This window comes from Laccaria bicolor, genomic scaffold (assembly GCF_000143565.1).
Source record: "Laccaria bicolor S238N-H82 LACBIscaffold_59 genomic scaffold, whole genome shotgun sequence".
Classification (NCBI taxonomy): domain Eukaryota; kingdom Fungi; phylum Basidiomycota; class Agaricomycetes; order Agaricales; family Hydnangiaceae; genus Laccaria; species Laccaria bicolor.
The window spans coordinates 61544-75530 of NW_001889930.1; the positions used below are offsets into that span (position 1 = coordinate 61544).

Here is a 13987-nt window from a genome sequence, read left to right on the forward strand (position 1 = left end):
TCGAGAAGTATAGATTTGTACTGAAATTTCTGTCTATTCCAGTCGGATTCCTGTCAATTGTTGTGTCGCATTTCATTGTCGTCTCCTCGTCGTGAGGCTAAGGAAATCAAGAGTTTGAGGATCCAGTTTACAAGGTTGCTTTCAACATTCAACACCCCAGACCGAGGCGGGATGCATGGCAGGAATTATTTTTTCCCCTACCAGCGGTACTGAGCCTTCCTTTTTCCTTGACCAGTTATATAATGTTCGCCCCCTGCTTCGCGTTACATGGCATGTTGGGTCATGCATTCAACTAATCTTGTCAAGTACATGGCAATGATATTGGTTGGCCTCAGATAGGCATTTGAGATCGCAGCGTCAAGATAAGAGAGAAATGCTCCGCCAGCACAGGAAGCCGGTAAGTTAGAGGAAGACCGTTTGATGTATCCAAGGTTGAGGGCATTATAGATTTCGATCCCCTTCCAAGTTCCTGAGAGACAAAAGATTGTGTTACATAGTATTGAAATTCTAGGCACTGCAATAGCGTTTCTTACCATGTGAGGGGGTGGACTGGCCCCGATCACCCCACAAAACCACTGCAAGGTCAACGGTGGCGTACATAGCACCAGTGCGCAAATGTGCTTATGGAAAAGACGCCCTTTGATGCCAGTGCAGGATTGCCCTTTTGAATCCCTAGTCGGCATGTCACATGTACACCAAAGCGCCGCAAATGACATTGTGCAAAGATTTATCAGTAATGAAGACAAAAGCCTAGAGGTGGCGCTAACTAACTTGGATTCAACCAGACGAAAAAACAATACTTGGCTTGTGGATCCGCAAACACGTGTTGGACTTTTCTATATGGATCAGGTTAGTCAAGGTGAATCAAATGATCGCGGACCATGCCAAAACTGGCTGGTGTGCATGTGTTCGTCCGGTCCAGTGCCAAAATGCAGTCAGGTGACAGGCTGTGAGTGCCCCTCTCGACGCAGTGACTGCAACTGTGAAAGGTTGTGAAAAATACTGTTGGTAGTATGAGTGAAATATGAAAAGTCAACTCATAATCAACGGCCAAACACAGAGAAATCGGGAGATCCGTCGGTCGAATTTGAGTGATTCTTTAAAGGGGCAATGAGAAAGAAAAGTTACACATCACATATGGACACTGGGGTGATCAGAATGGGGTCAATTACTCAAATGAAGGTGACTCACTGGGCGAGTGCTCCACCTTGTTCCAGAAAATATACATCCTGCCATAGCAGATCTTGACAGACTCTCCCCCCATACATTGGGCTGTCGTCACCTCACAGATGATCGCCAGCCGATATAAGGTTTCTGCAATCAGAGAACATCTCTCCCAACAATCATGACCACCCAACGCTTATATGTCATCGCCGTCATACCTGGAGATGTACTTAATTGGTTGAGAAGTGACACCACCTGCCTTGTGTTGTTTGGAGGCAGCTGCGAAGAGGTTTGGGTTTCAATTAGAATTTCACCACTATCTCTGGATGAACCTACTTTCACGAGCATGGAACGGGGCTGCCGCCGGACTGGAAGAAGCTTCTGCAAGCCTGTGATGCGATTTATTTTTTTGGAGCAGGTATAGTCACGTTGGGAATAAAACGGAAAATTCACTTCGGTCGGATCAGTTGGTGACCCAGATACTGTACCTGACCACACCTCTCTGTGGGGAAGCTTCCTGTTGTTCGTTGTGAATTTGACCAGTATATCAATCTTCGGCCATGTCACCTCCTTCCTGGTATTATCCATATTTCTCTATCATTAGAGCCCCTCGTGATACATTAATATAATTAGGGGGATGGTTAAGCCCTTTGCAAATGTAAGATTTAACACACTGATAACAGCTAGAACATCTCCTTGAAAATCGCTTGTGGTAAGCCGTGTCCGGGGGAGTCCGAGAAACACGCGTGCCCAGTTTGAATCTAGGTATTTGACGATGGACATCAGGTGGAAGAGGGAATATGTAATCGATCTGGGAATACACATTCAACATTCGTCTCGATAACGAACAGTTTCACCTACATTTGGAGATCCAAGAGAGCCTGGTTGGGTTTTTCTGGCCAGCGCCCACAGAGTGAAGACTAAGCAATTGCCTCAAAGATCAAAGGCGAAAAAGAAGCCCCACCTCCTAACTTCTAAGAAACATTAGCTTTAGGCATAGTGTTCGCAAGTTCAGTTCAGTCCGGTTTTTTGCCCCCAAAACGCGCAACCGTGGACCGCAACCGGTCTAGGACCGACCCAGATATTGAGGGAACCGAACCGAACCACCTAGGACCGGTCTATTTCGGTCTATGGAGCCGGTTCAGACCGATCCAGACCGGTTTTTTTGCGTATAATTTATTATACCAATATAAACCATTTGTATCTTGACTATTATTACTCTGAAAAATAAACGGGCTATATGAAATAGTAAAGCATGTAAATACCCGTCATTCTACCAATTTTGAAGAGATTTAATGAAGATTTGACATAGCTATGACTGAAACCGAATTACATCTCGTAGAGACTCGGGTAAAATATGGATTTGGTTATATCTTTCTCAATTCTTACCCGTTTTTGATGAAACAAAAACCCAATAAAAGGTAATAAACGTGGTTACAAGGGTATGTAACGCACGTGACCGTTTAACCGGTTGCAACCGATCAAAACCGGTCTTTGAATGGTTTTAATATATTTTCGAAGTGAGGCAACCGGCAACCGGACCAACCCCAAATTGGGGCAACTGCAACCGAAAAAAAGACCGGACCATGGTCCGGTTCAGTTCGGTCCACTGGTTTTTTGCGGTCCTATGGACTGAACCTTTAAACACTATTTAGGCACAGCAGAGCGTTTTAGCTTGAACCAAACCCGGAGACGCCCTCGAAGATAAGGATATCATATTCAAACCTTGATCGTACAAGGAAGGTCATACTAAGGTCCACGCTAGAAAAAAAGACTTTATATGCACCACCATATTGAAGTCTACCCAGTGGAAGTCAATCTGAAAAATGGTGCGGCCTTCAAGCAATCCAAGAAATAAGTATAGAGTCGTGGAGGTCAGGAGTGGCAGAATGAGAGCCATGAGAAGATCAGTGTTATTGGTTATCGCCGGAGTTGAGTGCTTCAGCAAGCACGCATGATTGCAAGGCATCAAAGGCATCATGGTGAGTGAATAAGTCTTTGCTCCCACCCCAGACTACGCTTTTGAGCAATATTTCAAAACAGCTGCTCAGTACCATGTTGCTACTCAACTCTGTTTTGTCATTGTTGCCGTTGTCGCTGCCCCTCCCCCTTGCATACCCCTCTTTCTCATCCCGTAAGGCATGTCTGAGATCTTCAGGGAGCTGGTCATCGTTGGTGATGGTGCTTGAGGAAAGGTGTGTGTCTTTATTGCTTTTGGCATATTTGTCATCGTCGTCATTGCACAATGATGCCCAGCGCCGAGACTCGCCTTCTTACCACCTCTTTCCATGTTCAGAGGTGCTTTTTGATTGTATTTTCTAAAGGAGCTTTGTCCAAAGTGCACTTGAAATTTCTATAGAACGCTGCACCCGATCCATGCTCATTCCCTCTATCTAGGTCTACGTCCCAACAGTGTTCGAGAACTACGTTGCAGACGACAGAAAGCACGTTGCACGTCATCCGCATCTGCTTTGCTGTCGACTCTCCGTATTCCCTCGATAATATCCAGGACAAGGTTCATCTCTTATCTTGAGCCCCTCTGGTGTGTCCTCTTGTCCTTATTGAGTTCTGACCCTTTTTCTTACTGGATCTCTGCAGAAATTCACCTCTGTGCTTGTCTTCCCATCATTCTCGTCAGTTGCAAAAAAAAATCTCAGGTGTGATCCCTGTGTGATTGAGGAGCTCAGAGAGATGAATCAGAAACCCGTTACCCCGAAGAGGTCAGTTCTCTCCCTTTGTTTCTCATCTGCTCACTTATAATTTCTTGGACGGTCCACCTTACAATCATTTTCTACCCTTTACTTTCCTTCATTTATCTCTTGGATTTTCGCAATGGAAAGGTGTGATAGGTCGTCGATGATACTGATCACCTTTATGTATACAAGGCACAGCCTGTAGACGTGGAGTAATACTCATTGCAAATGTTGTTACTTATGGGTATAAAGGATGTATTGATGGTGTGGCCATCAGGTCAGAGGCGATGAAAAGGATACACATGAAACAAAAAAGAGGTCATAGTGGTTTCGTGGAAAAAGGTAAAAAAATGTAAGGGTGTCTAATGCCAGAAAAAAGTCCCCTACATGATGATACACTTGCCCGGCTTCTTCTCTTTCGTTTTGGTTGGCACTGAGCCCCCGGCCTCTATTCTGGTCTGTCGTAATGCACGAATGAGGTTCATGAAGAGGCACTCGACGTTCTGCACTGTCTTGGCTGAAGTCTCGATGAATTCACAGCCGAAGTGCCGCGCCATAGCGGCACCTTCCTCCTTTGATACCTCTCGCTCATAGGTCTTGTCACATTTATTGCCGACAAGCATGAAGATTGGTTCATAGCGCTTGACTCAGCGCATGGACTGGCGGAAAACCTCAAGCCGATCGAATGTCGACCAAGATGATTGAATACATTAAGATGATTGAATACATTAAGATGAATCCTTGTCCCTCTCTGAACACCCATTAAGCTGGGATAACGAGGTGTTACAACATGACTCACCGGACCCACTGATCACGCAACGTGGCATATTCCTCTGGTGTTTGGTGAGTAATGAGAAGTATCAGGGCAGAAAGAACGCGCACCCTGTCCAGCCGTGTCAATTACCTCTACAAAACACATCCTATCGTCTACCACCAACTGCCTCTGGTACGCGTCTTCAATTGTGGGATCATACGTCTAAAGAGCTGTTAGAGGGTATCATCAGAGAACGGTAAGTGAGAGGGGTACCTCTAATAAACAACAATACTGTGTTGATTATTGTGCAATAGAAATGAGAGGTTAGAAGCTTACCGACGAAATAGTTGAGGGTAAACTAAGTGAAAAAGCATTGATCTGCAAGCTAATTGTGTTTATGACAAGGGTTGGGCGCACCTGGACAGCTAGCGCTGTTTTGCCCATGTTGCCTTCACCCAGCAGAGCAAGTCGCCAATTGTCCATACTACAATAAAGAGGCGAGAGTCTTCAGCGCGGTGCATAGTTCGTGGACAGGTCGTGATATTGACAGCAGGAGGCGTCAGATCCACAGTCAGATCTGTCACACAGCGGCTAATGTCAGACTTTTCTTAGAACACCGGTTCACTCCCATCGAGAAATGACGCAAGATTAATCTTGGAGCTCCTGGAGGGGGGGCATTGAACGTTGTGAGTCAGGCTGAGCTTCTTGAAGCAGCACGGGGACAACATAATGAAAGGTCAGAGCAAAAAGGCAAGAGTTACAAATCCAATTGCGGGTGGCATGGACAAGGCACGGAGTCAGAGAGGCGAGGGGGGTCAAGATAAGACTGAGGGGCATATTCGAAAAGGATATAGTTGGGCTGGATGGGCTAAGGTGTTTGGTCTTGATAAGAGGCAAGGATGAGGAGGCATTGGGGACATTGTCAAGCCAGGCGATGCAGGTGAGTGGTTTGTAAGGCAACCCTTTCACCGCAACTAACTTTTAATATAGCACTTTTGTTCTCCCCAGCATTGAAAGGGTCTGGGGAGCACTAACTGGTGCTCATATGCCAAGTCAGTTTGCTACTAGTGCAGTCGACCTCGAGACACCCACAGTACGCTCTCTAGCTAATTTATCATTTTTGATCTTTAGATCGTCGTATGCATCATCACACATTCAAGTCCTCAACCAACTACTTTTCTGCAAATCTACGAAGCGCGTATCAAGGCCACCAGGCGCACAAGCATGCATAGTCAGAACCACCTATCTTATAGAACACGACTTCTACACATTAATTAATATCCCTGGTTATCTGGAAGACAGTAAGCTACTTTTTATACGGCCCTACAGGTCTCACGTTCGTCTCTAGCCTACACAATCCAAGACATCTCCTAGCCTCCTTTCCCTTGTCACGGCGCTACCTGCCACCTTCACCTCACCCTCCCTGTGCATCAACCCCATATTTACCCACATTTTGACCATTCTGCTTCTCCCAAACCGGATACCACTTGACTCACAGTCTCACTTCATATCCTGCATCCCATTCTCAGATCTATCCATCCTAGAGCAATATAGCACCAGTTCCGCAAGTACAGAAGAATCAAAAATCTAGATGCAACCTGAGAGACAGAAGTGAATGAATGGATGGCCTATAGGATCCCACAATCCTTCAAGGCATTTTGCAAGATTGTTTCCTTGATTGTGGCAAAGACCAGCTGGATGTTGGTAGTATCCGTGGCTTGGGCGAGGCTAGTAAGAGGGCAAGCGACGATCAGCGATCGGTACTGCAAGAACTGAGAGTAGCAAAAGATTGCAAAAAGCCGGAAGAGGGGACATTCGCCCATAAAGGGTGCAGTTTGCGACAAGAAGAGAAGCAGGTAGTCGCAAGTGGGGCACATGAGGAAGAGATAACAGCATCGGGCAAAGGGAAAAAATCAAACTGGCGGACAAAGGGGGATAAAAGATGAGAGAAATATATACTGCGGATACACAGTCAGCCGCGCCCTATTTGCCTGCATGAACTTCCACAGGATGTACTTGGCTTCCTTGTTGATATCAGAGCTGCCCGTGTATTCTGGGAAGTACCGTTCCAGTGGGACCTAAGTGAGAGAAGTGTCAGCATGAGCAAGGAGATGAGAAGGTGGACAGAAGCTCAAAGAAGGGTAGTGAGGGAGGAGTGGCAGGGATGATGGAAAAGGTCTTTCCAATTCCGACAGGTCAGAGGGTATGAATGAGATTGACAGACGACAGAGACAATAATGGGGAGGAGAGCAGAACAATGGAAGAAAGACCAAGAAAAGATGCAGTGCACAGAACATACCTTTGGTAACTTATGCTTGAACACATCAATCTTGTTCAAGATTAATATGATTGAGGTGTGGAGGAACCACCTCGAGTTGATGATTGACTCGAACAAGACTAGCGATTCTGCCATCCGATTCTACAATGGAATGAGTCAGTATCCCAGCAGGAGGGAGGGAGGGAGTGGGACCTGCGACTTTTCTTCCAACAAGACTTGGTCGTATTCGCTCAGCGATGTGCAGAAGATGATGGACGTGACCGACTCAAAACAGTTGATCCATTTTTTCCACTCTGAACGTCGGCCTCCTACGTCGAACATGTGTATTCTGCGAATAGAAGTTCATCAGCACCATGTCAGAGCAGGCGCCATCAGAACATAACAGGTAACATAGAAAGAAGTATGATAGTAGAAGACGCAGAGCAGGTTGTGAAAAGACAACAAAAATAACGAAAATACATACGACAGTTGGCCCATAGTGAACCACGTCTCTGTGATCCCGACGCTCTTCCGTCGTGCTCTCAGAGCATCAGTCACGTTGGGGAGATATCCGGGCCTTCCTATCTGTAGTACTTCTCTAAAGAAGCTGTCAGGCAAGTCAGCAAGGTCGAGGTGCAAGGGCGGGAGGTAACACAGACTACTATGCCCTACCACGACCTCGGCACCCCCTCTCAGTCGGCAGATTTTTGAATGTCGCCCAATACACAACCAGGAGCTTAGATAATTTGGATACAATACTTTTTTTGCATTTCTAACAAGATAGAAGTTGTTTGGGGTGCATATCTCTAAAAACGAGTGAGTCCCGTCAAAGGAGCAAAGCAGGGATTGTCACGCTGTTGATCAGCGCACCGAAGTCAGAGCCCGAAATTGTCAGGGTCCCAACGCGTCAATAGCACCAAACTTCGCGAACGCGTCGCTGTTTATCGACGTGTTTACTGCATGCCATGGCGCGTCTAGGGCAAAAAAATCGCTGCACCGGGGATAGCTCACATGAGCTGTGTATGCAGTCTGCCTTGGATGGCCTTGCAAACGGAACCTACAAGACAATTTCAGGAGCAGCGCGTGCTTCATGCGTAAGCTTATTTCTCCTGTAATAATGCCGTGCTAATCAGCTTCTCAAAAGATAAGCAGACAAACTCTGTCTGACAGGGCACGAGGCACCCACCAAAGCCGACGTGCATCCTACGAAAAGCAGAGACTCCTAACAAAAGCAGAAGAGCAGACCCTCCTGGACTGGTGCGACCATTCATCAGCCATGGCAAAACCAATGGATCCTGCAACTCTTTGTGGGAGAGCTCTATCTGTCAAGGGGGTGTACTCGGGAAAAAATTGGTCTTGCCGCTTTATTAAGTGCCATCCAATACTCAACCTCGGTAAACCCAGTGGGCTCGATCCCAGACGTGCCCATAACTTCAACGAGCCGACAATCAAAGATTATTTTTGCCTACGGAAAGAGCTGGATGATAAGTACTCTGGGATCCCCCCTGAGCACCAATGGAACATGGACAAGAAGGGAATCCAGCTTGGTGGTGGCCGGAAAAACAACAGGCACAAGTTCATATTCACACGTCATCACAAAGACCGCTACCGTATCCGAAGCGATAATCTCGAGCTCGTAACGATCATTGAATGCATCTCAGCAGCTGGCATCATGATGCCCCCCACCTTTATTCTCAAAGATGGTCCCAAGCCTGATATTCGTGATATTCCAGATGGTGCAGTTTTGAGGTAAGTGGAATTTCTGTGCTTTTGAGTGACCACATCATTGATTTGGGTTCTTTAAGCATTGGGTTCTCCCCAAATGGGTGGGCTGATCGAGAGCTATGTGAATCCTGGTTTATGAAAGACTTCGTTAACTTCGCGCTATCACAACGCGTTTGTGACAAGCCAATTGTGCTCAACTATGACGGACATGACTCTCATGAGACGGTTGAGATGCAGCGCATTGCTTTTGATAATGGCATCATTCTCTTTGCTCTTCCATCGAAGACAACCCACAAAACCCAGCCACTTGATGTCAGTGTCTTCTCAGCAGTTCAAGATACGTGGTCGTATCACTGTGATAGGCCTGTTGCCAAGGGTATCACCATGGACCACTACAACATAATTCATGAATACCTTCAAGTTCGCCACGTTGTCACTCCCGAGCTCATCAAGACCGCCTTCCGAAAGACTGGAATCTATCCATTAAATCCAAATATATTCACCACAGATGATTTTGCACCCAGCAAGAGCTCCTCCACAGTTGCTCATGTCCCCACTTCATTTCCTGATGAAATCCCATCTTCTCTGCCAGCTCAGCCTTCTGACTTGGATTCTGACACCAGTGACGAGGAATATTTACCATCAGGAAGTGATTTTGATTCCGAAAACGATGGGTGCTTGGACTCTGATGCAGAACATGAAACATTTTATGTAGAGGATGGGTTCAATACCATTGATTTCGGCCTCGACATGATGGAAGACATTCAAACTGATCCACTCCCAATATTGCAAAATCCACACTTCAACACCTTCGACATGCTAGAAGATGCTAATCTCTTGGACGACAATGAGATCTATCCAGATACACCCATAGACAATGATTACAACTTTCCGCCAATACCTGATTCCTACATCTGGAGTTTTGACAACTGGAACTTTGACCCCAGTCCGGATACCCAACCACGAACACCCCCTTCTCTCAACAGTCACTCTTGCTCACTCTCAACCTAACTGCTTTTAGTCATGTCTTACATTTTCGTGTACTGGCGTGACTACTATATGACCAACACCTGACCATCCGTTTTTACTGAGTGTGACCGCCGACTGAGAGGAGGTGCCGAGGTCGTGGTAGGGCATAGTACTTGGTCCAGGCGTCACTTCCGCTGCGTGGGGGTTGATTGCCGTTCTGCCTCCGAGTCGGTCGGAGGATCTTCTGCGTCCACCAGCTGCGTGTGTGTATCTGAGCGTTCAGGAGGTGTCAGCGACCGATTTGACATAGTGAATGTCTAAATTGATAAGCACAAACACAATAGACGCGATGACAATGTCAGTCACATAATGTGACATTGTGTGACGGAAGGCGTACCGATCCTTACCTAATACCTGCAACTTAAAGTGGGGTACCTTCCCTCCTCCGGCCACCAACGGCTTGCATACCCACACTCGAATATTGATGGCTTCGAATCAACTTCGAATAAGAATAAAAGGCACGGTTAAATGATTGCCCTCACTCAATAATGTGTGAACCTCCTATTGGTGTGGGTGACTCCGAGTTCTCTTCTGGAATTGAGCATCATTAATTTAGTACTTATCAGTAGCCAAATTGAACTTGGCCATGCTCGTCAGATCCTCTGGGCTCCCCGCTTTGCTGCAGACTTGTCAAGGGTGTGATGGTTCCCCATTCATTTGAGCCTGTCAGTGTCGAGGTCGACATTGAAGCGTCGGTGGCTGCTGCTCCGTTTTTCCTTGCGGCTTTTTCTGTGAGGCGCTTTGTTTTGACGCTGAGTGACATGGTGGTTTGGGAATGAGCCCCAGTGAAAACCTGCTCTGGGGGGGTCTGGAAATATCTGTGAGAAGCTGGCCTAAGCTGGACCCCCAGAAATCGTCGGTGGAGCCAGTTTTTGTCCGCTTTCCAGAAAATATCTGGCCTCATCTGGACAGTATTTCTGGGAGATACGTCAAAATTCTGGGTACCACTGGCTCCTACTGGGTTGTGCTGGGGTATGGCACAACTATTTTTAATTTGGTAGTAGCTAATAATATACACGTATTTCTGGATCTACCTGGATCTATCTGGGACCTACCGAGGCTATCCGACTGTGGGTATCCATTCTATTATTTCGGATCGCTACGGGCCAACTTCTTTGCTAAGACCTCCTCTGATTTCTTCTGCTTGGCAAGCGCGTCGTATTTCTGTAAGACAAAGGTATCAGTTCAAAGATGTAACTGAGGCGACTGTACAATCACATACCTGTTTTGTAGTGTCGTCGAGAGCATCGAAAACCTTTTTGAACTTGGCCTTTGTTGTATCAGGATGTTCTTGAAGGTAGTCAATTGCGAAAAGGTTCCTAACTTTTATTTTCAGCAGACAAAGTGAGAGAGCAACAAGGAACTGACTGTGAAGTGATTGCTTTGGATGGTTCCATGGCCTTCCCCCTTTTAGGCTTCGTAGTTGTGGGATCAGTGGTGTGAGGGACCTGGACGAGGGGTGGTGGGATAATCAGTTGGGCGCTACAATCGACGATAAGAGAAATTCAACGTGGAAAGAAAGTGAAGAGACATACAACAAGTCCCCCTCATCAGCGCCGTCACCTGCGCGGGCGATATTGGCTATCTTGTCAAGGACAGGCGGGACCGGCAGGGCCTGCTCGTCATCAGGCTGAGGAGATCGCCGTGACAGGTGATCACTGCAAAGAGTTGAGGTTGGCTCTTTGTTGATTTGAACCTGTGGCAGGACCAATGAGGTGTTTGAATCGTGTTGCGGGACTGCTGTAGGATTGAATTTAGAAGACGGCGCTGACCCGCAATTGCTTTGTGAGAAGCTGACAATAGCTCACTGTTGTTTCGAGGGTTGGGTACACTGCCTTGAGGGGGTGACGGCGCAAGTTGAGTGGGTGATGGCGCATGTTTAGGGGGGTGATGGTGCACGTTGAGGGACCTGCACTGGACCGTTCCGACCCTCTTGTACACGTTTGGAAAGAGGCTCGTCCTGATAGGGTCAAATGTGGGCGTAAAGGATGAGAGAAGACGTGACTTACTGTGGGTGCGGAAGACTTTGCGCTCACCGACGAAAGGTGAGGTTGACTTGGGGTGCAGACAGGGGAGGAAGTGCGAGCCAGCATCTTTGGGTCTGGGTTCCAGGGTTCTTCTATAGCGAGGTCAATGACATTTGTGTCAGTGGGAGGTGGTGCGTTAACATCCTGCTTCGTTTTTTTCTTTTTCTTCGCAATTCCCTCATCTTCAGGTGCTTTTCTCTTGACAATGGAGGGCTGCGCACCTTCAATAGACTTTAAGAAATAATTATTTGAGAAATGAGAGCGATATACGACTCAGCTTCCCCCGCTTACGAACGTCCTCCAACCAATCGGGATATCGCACCGTGGCAAAAGCATGGACTTTCCAATCCCCTTCGCAAAGTCGAAACTCCTCGAACTTGGTCCGCATCGTGTTGCTGAAAAAATCGGCTGCATACATTGTCCGGAGACTCCAGGTCTTTGGATCCTCGCGCCACATGTAGAGCGACGACCAAAGGCTTCGTGCTGTGTTCGTGATTGTCGTGAGCCTCGCATCGTCAATTTCATCGCCATCTGTGTCTGTTAGGAACCCAAGTTTCTTGTACCCTTTCCCCCTCTCCTTGCAATTCTTCTGGTACGTGACCCATTTTCCCCTCTTCCAATATTTGCCGTCTGGAAACTCGGCCTCAAGACATTTGGCTGGTGAAGGTGGTATAGCGGCTTTGGTAGGTGCTGTGTCCTGCAAATGCACAGGCGCTTGAGGTGCCGAACCAATACTTTACCATCCCCCACATAATCCACATGGACTCCACTGGATTCCACTGGCTTCCACTGGATTCCACTGGACTGGACTGGACTGGGCTGCCAATCACAAAACTGGACTCCACTGGACTCCCAGCACAAAACTGGACTCCACTGGACTGCAAGCATAAATCTGGACTGGACTGGACTGGGCTGGACTGCAAATCACAAAACTGGACTCCACTGGACTCTCCCAACACAAAACTGGACTGGACTGGACTGCCACAGACCTAAGTTAATTCAGAATTCCTGAACTTAGATCTCAAAACAAAAAATAAAATTGAAGTATATTTATTAATTAAATTAATTAAATTTACTAGATTCTATGTTACAGAGAGGGGGAGGGAGAAGAAGGAAAAGAAAGGGGAGAGGGAAGAAGGGGGAACGGAGGAATGGAGGGGGAGGGAGTGGTGTCAGGAAGGGAAAGGGAGGGGGGAGGGAGCAAGGAAGGGGGAAGGGAAAGGGAGGGGGGAAGAGAGGAATGGAGGGGGAGGGAGCAAGGAAAGGGGGAGGGGGGAAAGGGGGGAGAGAGTGGTGAAGAGAGGAGGTAGTGATGGGGGGAGAGAGTGGAGGGGAGGGGTGGTGCTGCTGGGCCCTCGTCGCCGTTCCGCATTGGCATTGGCGGTGGTGGGCGCCGTCGCGTATCGTCGTGCTCGTGTGTTGTTGTTGTTGTTGTTGTTGTTGTTGTCGTGTGTCGTTGTCGTCGCGTCGTTGTTGTTGCGTGTCGTCGTGCTCGCGTGTCGTCGTTCTCGCACGTCGTCGTCATCCTTGCACGTCGTCATCGTCGTCGTGAGTCGTCGTCGTTGTCGCGTGCCGCTGCTGGGCACTCGTCGCCGTTCTGCGTTGGCGTTGGCGGTGGTGGGTGCTCGTTCGTCGTTGTCGCGTATCGTCATGCTGGCGTGTCGTTGTCGTGTGTCGTCGTTGTCACGTTGTCGTTGTCGCGTGTCGTCGTGCTCGCGTGTCATCGTCGTCGTCGTTCTCGCACGTCGTCGACCTCGCACGTTGTTGTCGCGTGCCGCTGGCACCTGTCGTGGTGAGAACTGGGCATTGGGGTGGTGGGCATACGTACCCTTGGCCCATGACGTTGCCACGTCATGGGCGTTGTCCCTCGTTCTTGGCCCGTCATTCCGCGTTGGCATGGGCGTTGTTGGCGTGGGCGTGGGCGTTGTTGGCGTGGGCGTGGGCGTTGTTGGCATGGGCGTTGTTGGCGTGAGCGGCGTTGGCGTCGGCGGTGTTAGAGGACAGTGGTGGTGGTGGAAGGGAAAGGGATGGTCATGGATGTGTGACCATGCCGCAAACAGGATACGTGACGATATGGCACGCCCTCAAGTAGTCACGTGATCTCACCCCGCAGACTGAACAAAATCATGAATCCTTATTGCAGCTATCACTACCTATACTAATATCTATAACATTACCTTTCCATTCATTGATCAATAGAATTATAAGTCTGTATAGTCTATTTCGCTTTTTTGTAGTATTAATAATAATAAGTAATAAGCAATAATGCACTGGAATCACTGGAATCCACTGGACTCCAGTGGATTCTGACTGGACTCATAGTCCACTGGACTGGGAC

The 13987-nt window shown here is 47.8% G+C and overlaps 4 protein-coding genes across 4 annotated transcripts; 1 reads left to right on the top strand and 3 right to left on the bottom strand.

Moving 5' to 3' along the window:
- Positions 1-5340: 5340 nt before the first annotated feature.
- Positions 5341-5514, top strand: LACBIDRAFT_313330 (uncharacterized protein; the record flags this gene model as incomplete). The annotated part of the gene is made up of 1 exon (XM_001888804.1): positions 5341-5514. The coding sequence occupies one exon, from the start codon at positions 5341-5343 to the stop codon at positions 5512-5514; it is 174 nt and encodes a 57-aa protein (XP_001888839.1).
- Positions 5515-6239: 725 nt separating this feature from the next.
- LACBIDRAFT_240596 (heterotrimeric G protein alpha subunit A) lies at positions 6240-7504 on the bottom strand (the record flags this gene model as incomplete). Its single annotated transcript, XM_001888847.1, has 5 exons — positions 6240-6339; positions 6571-6689; positions 6911-7030; positions 7082-7217; positions 7353-7504. Coding segments are annotated over 5 exons (627 nt in total), but the record flags the coding sequence as incomplete, so codon positions are not given.
- A 3204-nt stretch (positions 7505-10708) lies between these two features.
- On the bottom strand, positions 10709-12037 carry LACBIDRAFT_334098 (uncharacterized protein; the record flags this gene model as incomplete). The annotated part of the gene is made up of 7 exons (XM_001888848.1): positions 10709-10786; positions 10845-10941; positions 10991-11104; positions 11158-11362; positions 11431-11554; positions 11632-11870; positions 11941-12037. The coding sequence occupies 7 exons, from the start codon at positions 12035-12037 to the stop codon at positions 10709-10711; spliced, it is 954 nt and encodes a 317-aa protein (XP_001888883.1).
- A 784-nt stretch (positions 12038-12821) lies between these two features.
- On the bottom strand, positions 12822-13604 carry LACBIDRAFT_334099 (uncharacterized protein; the record flags this gene model as incomplete). The annotated part of the gene is made up of 1 exon (XM_001888849.1): positions 12822-13604. One exon carries the CDS (start codon positions 13602-13604, stop codon positions 12822-12824), a length of 783 nt encoding a protein of 260 aa, XP_001888884.1.
- Between the last annotated feature and the right edge of the window lie 383 nt (positions 13605-13987).